Source organism: Paramormyrops kingsleyae, chromosome 1, assembly GCF_048594095.1.
Source record: "Paramormyrops kingsleyae isolate MSU_618 chromosome 1, PKINGS_0.4, whole genome shotgun sequence".
Lineage (NCBI taxonomy): Eukaryota > Metazoa > Chordata > Actinopteri > Osteoglossiformes > Mormyridae > Paramormyrops > Paramormyrops kingsleyae.
Window position 1 is genome coordinate 64,322,738 of NC_132797.1, and position 17,449 is coordinate 64,340,186.

Sequence of the window (17,449 nt, forward strand, 5' to 3'; positions counted from 1 at the left end):
TCTCAATGTGCATGTGGAGCATACTCATCAAGTAGCAAAGGTTAACGTTCATTTAGGATGTGAATGAGACATTGGTATGCAGATTTTCTAAACAAAAATGCATTTGGGCAGATACCAGAAAAATCTTGGTAGCTGCCAGTGTCAGCCGGTCAAAGCATATGCGTATCTGCAGTACTGGCTCAGCCAATCATAAAGGGAAAACGTTTATTAAAAACGAACAAGCAGAACACATTTGGCTCAGATTCTGGTTATACTACCTCTGGGTAAAATTCAGATAGTGTCAGAGGAATTCTGAACACAAAATGCATAGTCAAACACACTGCTTTTCAGAGGTACCATTTTAAGTTGTGTGCTGCCCTTTAGAGTGGGAAGCCATAAAAATGGACTATAAATGCTCAAAAGCCACCAATCTGTCATCTTATTATATAACTGATCCAGTACAGTAACACTTTGGTTTATTTACAGTGCGATTATATTTGAGTTAATTTTGACATTGGAATTTAGACGTGCTTTGAAATCAACTGAAGCAATTCAAATCAGGTAAATCACCACACACACACAAACTGGGAAATCAAGATTCCCATAACACTCAAACAGCAGTGATAGAATGTATTTAGATTAGCAAGTTTTTTTTTTTTTTTTTTTTTAAACTGCAGTCTATTTTGCCAATTTGCTACCCAATCTTTAAGCATACATGTAAACTTGGCACTAAATGTGTAACCAGGACAACTAAATAGGCAGTTTAATTCAGAAAAATTCTTTCATTAGTTAAATTGTATTTAGCTACCGTCAGTGATAGTACAAACGACAAAAGGAATTTGGGCTTTGAACACTTTATTAATTTTTTTTGTTCCTTCAAACACATCCTTCTGAAGTACATTTCCTCAAGGAGGGTTAAAGTGAATTGCTAAAGTGCTAAAAATGTCCAATTAAAGACAAAGCAAAGAGGTTTACACAAATTTTCCAGGAATAAAGAACATTTTCCCTCATAACTTGTGCACACAAACGTGCACAAGCGCCTTATTGCAGACCCCAGTATTCATAAGGGGGGGGGGGGAACCACCACCCCCATACACACATTTACACACACCAGGAGGAGGACTATCAAACCCATTCCTTTTCCCGGCCTAAAGTGCCTAACACACCTGAAATTCCTCCACCAATCAGGAGCAAGGAAGGCACTTGAGATCAGAACTTGCTCAAAACAGGTAGTGGGATATTCATAATGTAACATGGACTTCACATAAGTCTCTGCAAGGCATCATACCCACCCAGTTTCGATGTAAAAAAAAAAAAAAAAAAAAAAAAAACACAACAACAACCCCACATAGGTGAGTGATGAGCATCATTTCCCTCTTTCACCCCATCACCTAAAAATACTTGATCAAGAACAAAAAGATACTTGCATTTTGTTACAATTTCTGTGCAAAATAAGAAACTTCTTAAGCACCAGAATGACTTTACAAAAGAGTTTTTTGTTGAAGCACAGGGAAAACCCACAAGCCATCCCACAGAGCATCATCTCGGGTTTTCAGAACAGGAAGTTCTGATTAGGACAGAAACTGTTACAGATGCAAGTCGAGGGTACAGGGATGGTTTGAAACAGCCACAAATAATTACACAGCAAATCCCTAGAGAAGTCTTCCCCCCCCCCCGCCCCACACACAGCATTTTCAGGGGTTTGGTTCCCCACCAAAACCAAAACTCACCTGCACCTGTCTACAAACCCTTCATTTCAAAGCAAAGATAAATCAAGCCATCATATTAGTTCCCTCCCCTTGTATTTTTTTCCCCAATCCAGCTTCCAGAACTGCTTAACATTTTCAATATAAACACCCCCATGCCTCAGAACAACTAAAGCAAAATCCCATGGGAAGATTTGAAATGCATACAAGGCCACATGGTAATAGGTACCTATACACTTAAAGGACTTTAAACAAAAACCTTGCAAAAGCATCCTCAACAATGTGTCTAAGAGCTGAAAGGAGGAAGACATCTGCATCAAACCCTTAAATTCACAAAAATGGCACTTCAGTACTTAGCCACTAGTTCAGACAGAGACATTATCTAAGATACTTTAATAATAAAAAAAAGCTACATCCATCTGTTCAGGTTCTGTTTTGCCAGGTAAATCCAACACTTGTTCTAGTTAATCTGATTGAACAGACACAATCTATCAGGTCTATTGGGTGGAGGGGCGGGCAGGTCACACCAGCATGTGTACAGAGCTGATAAGACTAATCGGGTTTGCAGAAAGTATTAAGTAGCCAAATGCCAATAAAATGTTTCAGAGGGGGCAGAACAAAGTTGAGCTTTTGTGTGTTTTCTCCACCACTCTAAACCCAGGTGCCCTATTTAAAACATACCAGAACGCATGAACCCTGTGAGGTGCCTGTCTCTGTATGGCCAACTGGCAATTTCCCTTAAATATCCATGGCTGCTACTTTCCTCCCTTTGAATGGTAAAATGATAGACAGCAAGCATTTTTGGCAGGGCAACAAGTTTGCTGAGAAATACTATGTATGGCAGTCCAGAGGAAGCAGAGGGCAGAACTGCCTGTGTCAGCAGGAATCTGTGACACCACAGCAGGGATCTGCTACCACCATGGAATACGCTTGACGTGCCAATCTCGACTGATACTTAAATCAATTTACACCGTGTAGATGTACTACAAAATTGCAAATCAGGCCTGCTGTCTTCTGCACTGATCAGAAAGGTATGCTGACTGCAACCCCCCAAACTTCTACCCAACAAGAGAGACCAAGTTAGCATCAATAGTTGTCACACTGGCAGAGGCAGCGCCCCCTCCCCCAAACCCCAACCCCCACTTGACTCACTCTGAAGATAATTATAGATCGCCATTGCTTTTATTGGCTGACCTGCTATAGACCAGGATTCCATTTCAGTGCAAACCAGTACAAGGGCCCATCAACGACTCAAACTACAGCACTCCTTTTAAGGCAAACCCAGGGACTGACCCTCTTATCTCCAGACACCATGGAAAAAAGGCATTGGGGGGGGGAGAAGTAACACATCCTGTAGGTAAGCTAAAATTTCCATCTTACAAGAACTTTCATGATTTTTCAACATTTCTTCAGGCCAAAAATTACATCACAGAATGGAGAATACTGTAACAAAATCCACTAAAGGTCGACAAAGTTCCACAATCCCATATACAAGATGAGCAAGTAGTCTATTGGCAGGAGTGAACTCCTAATACTTTATCTACCACAAAAGCTTATATTTTCATATCGTAATTCTATACATAATTACCAGGTCTTTACCCCTCATTTCCAAGTTACACTTTTGATGTCGAAAAGGGAAAGAATGTAGAATTCAAAAACATTCAAAATATCTTTTTAACACCAATACCTGCTTATATACTTACACTTCCCTCAAGTATTTGGGAAAAAAATGCAGAAAAAAAGAAAAGAAATACATCTTACTACTAAACTTCAATGCAGGCACAATTCTGTTTTTGCTTCACCACTCCAAGCCCACCACAATAAAAATACCATATGCCTGCCCCAGTACCCATATAATAAGGGGGAGCAGGGTCACAGACCAAATTATTCTTCACCCAGGACCCAAAAGAGAAAGGGATTGACAAACCTGAGACAACATAAGTGCAAGAGAAAAAAAACCACTCACAAAAAAACCACGGGTCCAGTAATCTTGCCACCCATATAAAAAGGAATGAGTAATGAGAATCACAACAAAAAGTCAAACACTTGTCCATTTAAATATTGCGTTTATACCCATAAAGGGAAGATAGAAGAATTATAATCACAGACCCTGTTAATAAACTGGTGTCCCTCTGTCCCTCAGTTACATGGCAACCATGTTGGAATTGACTGGCTGCAGGAGGCCACATAATAGTTGCTGAAGTTCAGGTCTCTGACATAGGGGGCAGGCTGATAGTAGCAGGTGACACTAGAGGCGTCTGGTATGGCATTTTGCTCTGCCAACACGCGGCAAGCAGTCAGGGAGATCAGGTTGAGGGTCTGACGCCTTTCATGTCCCATAAGGCACACTGTACTTTCATTCACAACCCGGTGGAGTATCATGAGATAGTCATATTTGCTCTTCTCCTCGCCGATGAAGTGGCTCTGCAGGTAGGACTCCAGCTTCCTCTGCTGCTCCACAATGTCAGGGAAATCGATGAAGAAGCGGGAGCACATATATCTTTCCAAAGCCTTGAACTCGTCCTGGTCAGTGGGCTGAAAGCCCCTCACCAGAAGGTGGCAGTACTTTAGCAGCCCCCCTCCACGGATCTCCTCTGGCCGCTTGGTGGCAATCAGCTTGTTTTTCAGGTGGTCGAGTGCAACGGCGAAATTTCCATACATGCTCTCTCCAACCACAGTGGGGTGGAAGTGCTGGGACATGGGGTTCTCAGAGAGATCATAGTAAGACAGAACAGAGTCCAGAACAATCTGGAAAGAGTCCACACTGAACTCAAACTGACGGCGGATTGAATCAACAAATTTTAGCTCCACATTTCGTCCCTCATTGTTAGACAGAGAAATGAGGCTCCACCGGTCAAGGTCGGTGTAGACCTTCACCAGTTTCTGCACATAAGCCTCTTTGAGGGTCATAGGCGTGATCTTCTCCTTGTTCACCCCATCTGGCAGAAAATCCAGAAGGGTGCCCAACACCACGTCTCTGATGAGCTGAAACTCTGCCTCATTTGGAAGGTCCACCCTGAAAATTAGATCTAGGTCCTTGTAGCTCCATCCGTTGTCCTGAACCAACACGTGGCTGGCAGTAGAGCCGTTCAAACGCACATCCCTCACTACTATTCCTTTTTGTTCCAAGCGGTTTCGAACAATTTGCACAATGTCTTTCAGCCTCACCTCCAGGGTGGGGAAGTTGCCTCGTCCGTGCACAGGCACAGCCCCCGTCAGCACCTCATTCAGGCGGTTCACCTGATCCCAGCTCAGCACGCTGCAGGACTCAGAGTCCCTACTGCTCATAGCTTCTGCCATGGTTGTCATCTTCAATGTTTCCATTTAAAAAAAATCTATAGGGTGTGAAAAACAAGGCTTATATTTCACACTGAAAATATCGTAGCAGAACGTGCTTTAAAAAGCTACAACGAAGACAGAATCGTAAGCATCCACCCAGTTTAAAACAGACAAGCAGGTCTAATGTGCTTATATTAATTGCCCATGCCGACACAAGTTTAAAGAAGAAACGCGTCACACAAAAATTGGGTGAACATTATGGACTCAACCAAACGTCGATCAGCATAACATGCTTCGTTACATTTCCACGCAGTCATGGTTCCACTGCTGCGCCAGCCCGTACACAAACCACCGAAGAAACTTTTACTCTGGCATCTAATTACCCCTTTCAAATTGCATGCATCGCCATCAAGTTTGGTGTACTAGAAATTTAGGTCTGAAATTATCTGGGCGACTTGCAAATACGCTTTAAGCGAGTTTAGGATGGGGAGCAAACTTGGACAAACGAAAAAAGAATTACCACTAAACACTTCGATTAAGGAAACGCACATTTAAGGCCAAGTCTGCCAAGTTGCAAAGTACAAAAAAGTTACGGGTTTAACAAGCGCATTTACAGCCAAGAATGCGAAGAGAGCACTTAGCCAGCTAGCAAAACTCCGGAGAGGGGCTGACTCACTGAAAGAAGCAGCGTGCTCTCGCTTAAATGCACATTCTCACACTTATAAGAAACAAATGCTCGCGTGCCGCACGGTCAGCGAAGTCATTTGCGCAGCTTTAGCCAAACATTTAGCCGACGTTAGCCTCTTAGCAAAGTTGTGAGAACGCTCTCCTGAGCCGTTAGGCGACACATTAAAGACGCGTATAAAAAAAGAGAACGTAAAGGTTGTACCTACTAGGAAAAATGAGTCCTTCTAATAACTCTTAATAGAATATAAAGAAGATGGGGGAAAAAAACAACTTCACAAAGAAAAAGGAGGGGAGGGGATAGTCACCGCTAGCGTCGACTCCAGAACTTACGGCAGGACCGCCGAGCTATGAGAGCAAACCGCCGGGGCGCAGCCTTATAACCTCCGCCGAAGAACAGCCGGACTCACCTCAGAGACCAGCCCCCCTACCGCGCTTGGTCTGCATCAGGGACGCCAGCGTCTGAAGCGGCGTCCTGCAAAACCAGAAATGGCATTAAAACAAAACAAGAGCGACAACACAGCAAACACACCACATCTCAATGTTTGGATTTAAAACGCGTTTTCTGTGTTTGTTTAGTATTAATGCGCTAGGCGATTTTGATTGGTTGATTTTTTTTGGTGGGTGTGTGTGAGGGGGGAGAGTTGCCAGGCAACTAGAAGCACTGGCGATGACGGACCCACGTTTTGCGGGTTCAATCCTTCCTGTAATTTTTAGTTTGTGCTGGGTTAGGTACATTTTAATGTAAAATGCAATATCAGTGTATAAATAGCTATCAAATAAAAGTAAAACATATACCAACGCCTGTAGTGGTACCAGTTCCAAAAATATATACGTAAAAGTAAAGCGGATTTGCACGTCAGTAATACAGGTAAAAGTTTACATACGCATGTAGCGTAATGGAGGTCATGGGTAGTTAATGGTTTAAGACATTACTTTTCTAAAATAAATATATATTTTAAAGACAGGACCCCTATCCACCCAAGCACCATCTGCAAACAGGCGTCTCATTCCCCCACTGACCACATAATATAACAATAAATATATTTTATTAAGCGCAATTTCCAACTTCAGTGTGCATCCGGGGGCTATAAAACAGTCATAACATAAAAATAGTAATAAAGATAAAAGATAAAACAAGAATTTACAAGCTTAATGTAATTGTGCAAACCAGATGTACTGCACTATTGACCTAGAACACACAGTGTAGCTCCAAAACCAGAATTAAAGAAGATATTTAATCTTGGAAAGATAATTTGTTTTTAGCTTTTTGAAATGGTAGGAATGGCAACAGCTTCCAAGAGATTTTTCCAGGAGAGTATTTTGACCTGATCTGTACTAATTATTTGGTTGAGGTAGAAGGTCCTAACCTAAGGAGGTGTGGAAGAGCACCATTAACATAGTAACCCCAGACCATTTCCAGAACATAAAACCAATCAGCCCATACAGAAATGGGCTGGTGAGGAGCATCTCGGTGCAGCCTAGACTGCAAATTAATGAAGGGCATAAGGTTTTCTGTGAAATGCTGCTGATCTTAAGCAATGTAAACACTTGCAAGCGCATAACTGACAGGCCCTTTTGGTATTTGTTGAAGCGGTCAGCTGTAGTCTGCCACAGCCAGACTGTGAAGCCCACAGCCAACACAAAATTCAGGGCTGTGGAGGATACTGTCTTATTCCCACATGAAAATGTCATGGTGGAGTGCCACCATGCCCATGACAGCGATTCTGCTGAGCTGCATTAACTCCGGTTCCGATGTCACAGGTAATTAACTAGTGCTCATAAACACATTAAACAGCTTGTTAATTTCCCATGAATCCAGGCAAGTAGTTTTTTACTACATGGTGCAGTTAATGGCATGAAGAAATTTCTTCCTTCCCCAAACATCATGCATCACAGATTTAAGTGATTGTGACCAAATGGCCTCATTATGTGCTGATTTAACTATGACTCTGCAATTGTGCTTTGAAGTAACCTGAAAAAAATGTCATTCAGAAGTATATTTAAATTATGGACAAATAACTTATAAAAGTATCATGAATTATTTTTAAAATATTCTAAATTAGAAATCTTCAACAATGTGTTCTGTATTTTGACACTTCTCCAAAATCTCTTAATAAAATATCTCTAAACTGCATTTTTATTCACGAATAAAAGGAATGAAAAACTGTCAGGACAACGCAATCAAATGCATGTTTAAATCATTGACATTAACTGAAATATTTAAAGGTACATTTAAATGCATAGACATCGATAGCTAAATACCTGTGAATAATTTAAAGGATCGCAGATTTCAGATTCATGGCCAAGACTGCCCTCGCCTGGACAGGCAAATTGTTTTGTCAGTATTTTATCCAAACACAATAAATGAAGGCAGCTGATGGGTCTATAATGAGGGACCAGTGGTGACAACACTTCTTTAATGTGTTTGTGAGCAACAGCACCCAGACCATGCACTACTTACTTATTTGGTGTAATAGGTATATATACCTCATGTTTAAACATTGGCCTGTCATTTGTTATAGATGCAGTGATATAACTGGATTCAAGGCTTTATAAAAAAACTTGATTACTCATAGAGTTGGATTAGCTCATTAGTTTTTCTTAAGTATGTGGTTTAAACAAAACTTTCATCATAACTGTGCATGTTTTGCAGATTAATGAAACGGCATGCCAGTAAAATGACTTGATAATCTCCTCCAAACAAACCATATGGTTTTGATCATTTTAAATGCTTCACATAACTCGATAATTCAGTTAAAGTGCTGAGTGTGAAATGTTCCAGGCTATTGCATGTACTGTATGTGTGTAGCTGCAAATAGAAGACATGGGCTTTTATTAGAGGAACATGAAAACTTACCTTTTAATTAGGCAGCATTTTGACAGAGTAACTGTCGGTGTCATTTTGGTGAAGCAGACATACCACAGTTCATGTCAATAAAACAGTTTTCCATGCTTTCCTTGTACTTAATAGTAAGCAGTTTTGGAAACTCCACAAGACCGGCAGTTAAAATAAAAGCGATATCTCAGGGCTGCTTTTAAACTGGTCAAGGTGCTTAAGCCTGGGGCTGCAGAATATGTGGATATTAACGCTGCAAAAAATTAGGTACACTTGAATGTCTAACTCATGCCTTGACCTTTGTAAATGTAGAGGTCTCATTGCATTTCCTGGCTGCCTAGTGACTCTTTCCTTAGTGTTATTCTTATCTAGTCTGTCATACCTCTCCAGTGACATGATGGTAGTGGTGTCCTCCCTGATACAGATATGGCATATTAAGCCCAGTCTCAAACACTATAGAGCAGTACAGTGACATGAGCAGGCCAGTCCACTCTCACAGAAGAGAAAACAGGTCACCAGAGGGGGAACACATCTGTTCCACGACATCAGCATTGGGCCAGGCAGATGGCACAGGCAGTGTGTAAAATAATCATGTTATAACATCTCTGGCAGGGAAAGAGTGGCAATACATTGCGATTAAATATTAAATGTACATGTATTCTTTTGGTGACAAATGCCATATTGGGCAACACCAATGAGACACGAAATAGAGATGAAAAGCACTTGCGAAATAATCCAATTTCTCTTTTAATAATCTTTATTGAATCCTTTGATCCTCATCATCTTAAACATATTTACATTTCTATTTTTTTTTTAATTTGCTCAGTAAAAATACAAATACAGAAAACAATTCCGAAACTGCTTGCTGACAATGGAAGCCAGTATGGACTCGGGGGTCCCCAGGGGCAGGAAGCAAATGATAACGCTGGGAAAAAAAGAAAAGAAAAAAAAAAAGCACAAAACCGCATGAGTCAGGCAGCTTTGACACACGAACACAAGGCAGCCAGAGGTGTCATCAGGGTGGGAGTTTATGATGGCCAGCTGCTTACATCCTTTGGAGATTCTTACATTAATTAGTTACTGCTGCTTGAGCTCCGTCCATAAAAATGACTTGTACTAATTAAGCCGTTATTCAATTATTTTTCCACTTGAGGGATTTCTTGGGTACATATAAACATTTGCGAGTGTTTTCGGTTGGTAGCCCTAACTTCTGGTCGAGGGTTGTAGGTGAGATAATGAATGACTCCAATGTGTTAGTTTTGACAGGTTGCATGAATCACATGACCACAGTCGGTTTATACTGAGAGAAACTTCTAATTAATGACAGAGCATGAAGCAAAAGAATGGTAATAACTTTAAAGAACAGAGACCAGAGCAATACCTAATGGACACACAACTCATTGCAATAGGCACAATTACTGGCAAATACCCGAGACAAAACGGGCAATGGAGATGTGTGAATGTATGAGGAAAGCAATGGAAAATGGATCCAACACAAAGGGTCACTGACAAGAAAAATCCTAAAACCCAGTTAAGGTGTAATAACTGGTCTACAATGCAGGCAAGTAATTGCTAGCAATACCGGAATTAAATTTAAAGAAACTAACACTGTAAATGGAATTTGTTAAGGCTACAGAGAATTAAGGCAGTAGTAGGAAGGGGTGGCATTGACTTGGATTACATTAGTCAGGAAGGTGATGGAAATGGTAACATTCAAGCAGTCTTTATTTTAGCTTTGATGATGCCAGGACTGTGAGGAGTCGCCTATCAGGAAACAGGGTCAGCAATGATTGTCTGGGAAGAAACCAATGAAGAGGGGGGGTGGGTCTAACTGCATTTAATAAGAGCAATCACAGGACTTGTCCATTCAAGGCTTTTAAAGGGGACTGTCAGTCTTAGTGCTGTGTTTGAATCAGTGATTTGTTTGCACTTGATGCGAGGAAAAAAAAAAGAAAAAAAAAGTTTTCCTTCTTGGGCCCAAGGGGTGCGAAAATCTAGTCACTGGACTACAGAAACCTCAGACACCTGGATAAACCAAGTATTGTCCTGTTTTTTTTCTGCACTCCGCCATTTATTCAAGCTGGCCACTGTAGACAGGATGTAGGTTCTACATGCAAGTTGCTATATAGTGCCCCCTAGAGGTCAGGTTTGTAATTCCCTGAAAAGCAAACCTGACAGCTGTCCATCTATGCTTTCTGCTCCAAATCAAAACATTTATAGATGGCATTACATATATCATATTTACAGATTTCTGACGAGTCAGAACATTGCGTTTTGAAGGCTGAAAATAACCAAAAGCAAAAAATATATAAAAAAAAAAAAATCAATGAAAATACAGGGACCATTTTTTTTTTTTGTATTTGCATTTGTGCATGTCACAGTCTACACAGAGCACAGGTACTGCGTGTTGGGCCTCCCCCCATCGAGCAAAGTGCAGCTCAAATCATTATGTTTTCACCACTGAGAACAGACATTAACTGCAACTTAAAGCTATAACGAAAACAAATGACCCACCACTCACAGACCATTTTCGATCCTAAGGACGGACTGAATTGAACACAATGAATATGTCAGATCGAATAAATAGTCTTACCGCATGACCAGGGCCTATGAGGACCTTGGACACTCCCTCAAGGGTTTTAGAGCACAAGTGAGAAGCTGAACGGCAGTAGTGACAACGCAGAGCTGCTTGATTGTACCCCTCTACCCCCGCATCAGGTATAAAGCAGGAACTTTATTATGTACTCACCATCCATTTTCAGGAACACCCCCCCCCTTATATAAAGTTCCCCATTTTCACACAGCAATGACTGCACATATCTGGGCGGTTGTTCTTTACACATCTTTGAGGGAATGAGGGACTACAAGAAGAGGAATAAAGTAATAAGGAAAAGTAAAAGAAGACAGGGACCAACAATGTCAGACAGCAGAAGAGCAACTAACTGGGCTTCGGTCCTTCCGACGGCCACTGATGGAGACTCCGACTTCCCAGGAAATCCCCGCACCACAGAGAACAAAAAAAAAAAGGGAAAAAACAAACAATACGGATACTGTACAATACTAGACCGATCACTGTCTCTCCCAAAATAAAAGTGGAGGAGAATGTACTTATCGGAACAGTTCCAGATCAAAGGTCATTGTGAGAGCACACAGGAAGTATGACTGTTAGCATTTTATATGAGTCCATGGTCAGTGTTGAATTAAAAAAAAAAAAAAAAAAAAAAACGATTCTGAAAAATCCTTGCACGCCCCAATTCATTGACCAAAACCGGTTTGTTGCCGCAGCAGTGGGTCTGTCTCTAAGAGGCATCCGGGTCCCCGTGTCTTGGTGCCCATGGGGTTGGACCCTTCACTGAACCATGAGCGGACAGTTACTTTCATCGTGGGAGAGGAGATGCAGAGTGCTGAGGGGGGCCCTACCCCCAATGCATCCCTGGGATAGAAGGGCACCCCTACCGCTGGGTGTTGCTCCCAGGCAAGGTGATATTTCCCAGATGCAGAACAGGAAGGGGGTGGGCTTCCGTGTTGAACACCCAGTTCTCCAGGGGAAGCAGGTCATCGCTGGAGAACAGCAGGTAAAGGTACCTGGAGGAGGTGTAGATGGACTGATTAGCAGAGCCTTCCGTTACTGAACAGCTCAACCTCACATGAACTGCTCTGCTACCTCTCCACTATGCCAAATAACAGCGACAGTTTTGTTCTGATCATTTTAATTGTGATGACATCACCGCCATCACTGGTGATAGGACTAGGCGGGGCTTACTTGAGCGTCTCTGCTAGGAAGAAGCTCTGCTGGACGTCGTCGTACGCCGGAGTGGAGGAGTAGACATCTTTAATGCCAGAGAAACCACCACTCACGCGGCAGTACTTATCGATAGCCTGAAAGATGAGATGCAAACAGATGAATCTGACATGTCTGTGCAGCTGACAGGAATCCTGTCACCAAACTTTCACATCCAATCTCTCCATTTTAGCGCTAATTAAACACTGGTATGAAGACTTAATGAGTTCATGCATCACAGGGATGCATCAACAAAAGGTAAAACTAAACTTCTGTCTCTTAAATGCAGCTGAGATTTGATGCTCACTCATTCAGTTTTCTTTGTCAGTGACAATGCCAGTGTTTCCCTATAATCCAAATTGTGAATCCATCTCAGGACTATGGGATAATTACAGTGTTTAATGCTGGCAGGACAGGCTACATAACGCTTTCTGCTATAATAAACCTCAATTTGCCATTACACAGGAAAACAGGAAAGGCAGGCAATCCATTCTTTTACATTTGTTTGAATGATGCCTTAAAAATACTTAATTGCACTTGAGGGAAGGGAAACAGCAGAGATTTCAAAGCAGCAGGTCACATCATAGCAGATCTTTCTGGAGAGAATGACTCTTAGCGTGTGCACAACAAAACAGATGTGCTTTGTGTTTGCTGAGAGCATTCAGCCTTAACTTGGGAGGGGGGGGGGCAACACTGTTTCAGACTCACTCTTCATCATCATCTGGCTGCGATGTGCCCCCCCGGCCGGGGATCGTCATGGGAACCGTAGCCATCGGGGACCCCGGATTGAGTTTATAAACATTGTGCTGACCTCATTAAAACAGGGCTTCGTTCATTGCCTTGTTTATTTCTTCGTTGTGGAAAGGGGGGCAGAGTGAGGGCAGCTCTATGACAGAAAATATTAAAATTCTGTTCTCTGTGAACTGAGGCATACCTACAGCCAATAAAAGGCCCTTAAATAACTAGTCTGCTTGCGATGGCACGGTCAGATGGCCCAGTCTTGCCCTGTCCGCATGTCACAGCTCGTGGCCATGACGAGTCTGCCTACCCTCATGGGGGAGCCCTTTAAATTTGCATTGTGAAACGGGCTGGGAGAAGCTGAAGGAAAGTCACAGAGATTCTAGGAGGGTGAGAGATGTCTGTGAGCAGAGCTGGGAGATCTGCTGCACGCAAAAGCGTGGAGAAGAGCAGGTGGGAGAATCAGGATGCAGAGAGAGGATGCACTGTTTACGGCCATCACACTACAGGACCTTCACAGCCAAACCTGGGAGACTAATAAGACGTCATTACCGTTCACTGACATGCTCTATCCTACGGTGCCCTGCTCTGTCCTCATGGTTTCACCATGTCCTGTCCTGTCCCCACTGTCTTTTATTGTCATCATAGATTTATTTTATACTTTTCTGTCATTCATAATTTGCACTCCAAATTGTACTTCTGCAATTATTAGTATGACAAATATTATTATTATTAATGTATATCTAAAAAGAAATGAAGATTATGACACGTGAAGCTTGCCACCGCCTGGTTGTGATTCTCTTAATGTTAATCCTGTTCTGGCTAAGCCTAGCTCTCTCTAGCTGAAATAGTCCCCTTGGGTGCGGCTTACACACTTTTTATGCACCCACCCACCCCCCATTCTGGGTGGCCCATAGGGGTACCTGCCACAAGGCTTTGAACATCAACATAAAGGTCAGCCCCACAGCCTTGGCAGAAAAGCAGCTTGAGACACACTTGGCTAGTTATTCGTAACCAGATTACATCCAACCCGATAAGTTAACTAAAAGCATACATTCTTCATGTACATTAAGAAGAAACCAAAACAGTGAGAGAGAGAAACTGTAATGACAACAGAGCCAGGACAGCGGGCTTACTGGGTCTCCCAGGCATCCACCAGAGCCAAGGTAGTGAGGAATGGCCAAGCGAATTGAGAGCAGCCCTACTAACTGCTTTACTCTGTGTCCTGAGCATTACACACTTTCATGCACTGAGTGCTGCCACAGCAATATCCTCCAGAGAGCCCTTTCACTACAGACATCACAGTATGATACGTAGGTATCAGCCATCGCCATGTCAACAGCATCAATACAATCAGCCCAAAGTAGTGCCCCGATCGATACGAGTCACGGCAATGTCATCAGCAGCAGTCAATCTGTCACCGACGGTAACACGGGACACCCTAGCCACAACCCGGCTGCATCCCAAATGTGAAACTGGCTGATTCACAACAAGCGACTGGGCTTCTGGTTCTCATGGGGATTCTGCGCCGCTCCAGGAAGGAGACGTCGCTGTAGGTCAGGCAGACTCACGAGCTCCGAGGCCCCCAGGAGAGAGCCAGCTCCACAAGCACGGTGCTCATTAACGAAGCAGTCATCTGACACGGATCACCGGGGATCACCTTCTAAGGATGCCCCGGTGTCTAAAGAAACCGTATCTATGCTGACGTTATGCAAGTACACAGATGCACAGAAGCAAAACTCAGACACAAATGCTCACTCACACAAATACTTGGATTCTTTGTGGGGAATTCCATTGGAATTCAGTTTCATTCACATTAGAATATGTGCATTAGTATTGTTATAGCAGAAAGATTTACAATTTTTCTGCAAACATGCTTAGGAAGACAAAGTCTTCAGAATTTGACAATAGATGACTAACTCATAGCAGTCCTCTGTCTTTGTCTCTCTGGACTTGGAATTTCAACTCTGCTCAGATATGCTCAAACACGGGTGCACTCTACAAAATGAACAGAACAAACTCGAACCAACCAAGCCTCCTCGACCCACAATCTCACCTGTGCCGCCTCCCAGCCCCACTGCCGGTACTTGGGATCGTGGGTGAACCTCCACATATACCAGTAGGTCTCAATGACCTCTGGACGCAGGATATAGTACTTCTCATTCTGTCGAACGGCCACGGCCTCCAGACCGCTGTCAAACTTGAAGGCCTCTGGGCCGAGCTTCAACACTGTAGGAAGAGCAAGAGAACAGGGAGGCATCATTAAGTCAAATGGCACCATTTAACGTTCTAACAGAAGCCTCCCACTAGTGCTATAACATTCATGGTGGCGGTTTCCTTAGAGACTGTCAAGGATGTATTGCTGTACCCTAGTGCTTCTCATCTCAGTCCTTGGGAACTCCCAGACAGTCCCCAATTTGCTCACTCCCTCCTGGGTGTCTGGAGGTCCCTGAGGACCAGGATGAGAAACACTGCCCTAGATTTCCTCCAGCCAAAGCTACAAAGTATTATTAATAATAATATAATTATTAATTGTTGTTATTATTAATGAAGATGATGGTGATGACCTGTGCGGTCGTAGGACTCGTGGCAGGTGTGAGCGATCTCGGCGCCCAGCTGCAGATAGTGTCCCGCTTTGTCCCCGGGGGAGCCGTCGGCCCCCAGAGCGAACATGCCGCCGGCGAAGCAGGTCAGGTGACCCATCTTCCTCTCCAAGTGCCCGTTCTTCCACTCGCCAATAAAAGTAAGACCGCTGCTGGACTTACGGATGAGGTGACGCTCAATGGCCTGGGAAGAGAAGAGAGGAGGACTGAAGAGCCTTCAGCCTAAGGTGCTCATCTCACAACCTCAAAGATTCAATATCTGCTGAAGCGGCTCTGTTCAAGTGATGACGTCTAGGTGCTCTGAAGATGCACGTCGACCAGCCTCAAGTCAGGAAATCTCATTTCGATGTCCTGCTAAAGATACGAAGGCTGTATCCTCATAAAAAAGATGAGCAGCCCTCTCTGAGAGAGGGACTCACCTCGATGGCATCATCGTACGTCTTTCTGGCTTCCATGTCAGTCTTGTCAGACATAAGCCAAGCCTTCAGTAGGTACTCATAGAAACTGTCACCCAGCCCCCCGACAGAGGTGTGGTCTGGGAAGATAAAGTTAAACAATGTCAACACACGCACACAAGCTGGTCTTCCTATCTAAATATTATTCTAACCTTAACCATAAGTAACCAACCAAAATACAAGACTTTTGGAATTCTTACTTTTTTGATTGCATTCACAGATTTTTTTTTTTTCTTATAAAACTGAGGTTTTACTACACTTTGGGGACAATTTGGTCCTCAAATGTGATCTCTGCAAACACACACACACACACACACAGGGTGGCTGTGTCACTGGGTCACACCAAACACAGTCCAAACTGCTGCAGATGTCACCAGGAGCATGAGGGCTCTGTTTTGACAGCAGTCAGATGTCCCTCAGATGTAAAATAAAATGGAACCATTTATCTTGGATTAGAAGAGTCCTGTATGCACAGGGTGCCTCTCCACTTACACCATCAAACAAAAAACAGCTTGCAAACAGATGGATTGGAGGAAAAAAAAAACTAACATCTGCAATAAAAAAAAGCATAGCCACAGGGAAGCTCCTGTCCAACTGCAGTGACGGGGCAGTTGTACACGTGTACAGTCACCCTAAGTTAACACAGGGTACTGTGTAGAGCCAGGTACTTGCGGAGGTTTCATTCACATGGACCCCATCCACCCACCCATCCCCAGCAAGGCCAGCAGAGCTTCAGCCCCGACAGGCAGAGTCACATGGCGCCAGTCTAATTTCCCTTCCGTCTTTTCACGACTGGCAGACTAACAAGATGTGTCCTGCCTCATCCGAAGCCAAGCTGCCCTGCTCTCTCTCTTCCTCCACTGACCACCTCCTCACCTCCCCCACCCCCGCTTCCACCCCCACCCCATCAAGAAAGCTTCCATGTCCAGCTTGATCCCTTCCGTCATCCTGCCAACATGCCCCTGCTGTGGCAGCCTTCACACTGCCCAGTAAATCAGACCCTTCCCAGAGTGCCGGTTCTACTTGGCTGCTGGCTCAAGCCCAGCTCATATCCAGCCTTGACTGCAGAGGCTCCCTGGTGGCTGGTTTCTCCCCATACACGTCACAGAGAACTCCCATATGCCGTATGTGTCATTATAGCAGACATTAAACATTCTATATTGCTTCTCCTTCAGCAAACCCCCTACGCCATCATGCTTTATCCCCCATCCCCCACCCTTTGTAGCGAGCTGACAGTGTGTATCTGAGTGACACCATCAATGGACCATCCCCTTGGCAGACACTCAAGACCTGCCTCTTCAGACTGTGCCTCCAAGATAATGCTCACGTAGAAGCTTTGCGGTTTGTTGTTGCTGACCCTAATGGCAGCTGTTTCGGGGATAAGA

General features: G+C 43.5%; 2 protein-coding genes across 7 annotated transcripts in view; both read right to left on the reverse strand.

Moving 5' to 3' along the window:
• Positions 1-817: 817 nt before the first annotated feature.
• On the reverse strand, positions 818-6,215 carry LOC111856103 (terminal nucleotidyltransferase 5C). 5 transcript variants are annotated; one of them, XM_023835797.2, is made up of 2 exons: positions 6,059-6,215; positions 818-5,020 (listed from the first exon to the last, which is right to left on the reverse strand). In XM_023835797.2, exon 2 carries the CDS (start codon positions 5,007-5,009, stop codon positions 3,825-3,827), a length of 1,185 nt encoding a protein of 394 aa, XP_023691565.1. In that variant the 5' UTR covers positions 5,010-5,020; positions 6,059-6,215; the 3' UTR covers positions 818-3,824. The 5 variants fall into 5 exon arrangements, with proteins under 5 accessions (XP_023691565.1, XP_023691574.1, XP_023691547.1 ...); XM_023835806.2 differs by having other exon boundaries at positions 5,982-6,214; XM_023835779.2 differs by having other exon boundaries at positions 5,957-6,214.
• Positions 6,216-9,226: 3,011 nt separating this feature from the next.
• Positions 9,227-17,449, reverse strand: part of LOC111855689 (mannosyl-oligosaccharide 1,2-alpha-mannosidase IB) — a 70,176-nt gene continuing 61,953 nt past the window's right edge. For both annotated transcript variants that reach the window (XM_023834925.2, XM_072717647.1), the window contains 5 exons: positions 16,029-16,144; positions 15,574-15,793; positions 15,063-15,235; positions 12,251-12,366; positions 9,227-12,072 (listed from right to left, as the gene is read on the reverse strand). In XM_023834925.2, the coding sequence (XP_023690693.1) occupies positions 11,940-12,072; positions 12,251-12,366; positions 15,063-15,235; positions 15,574-15,793; positions 16,029-16,144 (758 nt within the window). In that variant the 3' untranslated portion in view covers positions 9,227-11,939. The remainder of the gene's footprint in view (positions 12,073-12,250; positions 12,367-15,062; positions 15,236-15,573; positions 15,794-16,028; positions 16,145-17,449) is intronic.

Coding starts and splice junctions, on each gene's coding strand:
- LOC111856103 (XM_023835797.2), bottom strand. CDS start 5,009: ATGGAAACATTGAAGATGACAACCATGGCAGAAGCTATGAGCAGTAGG.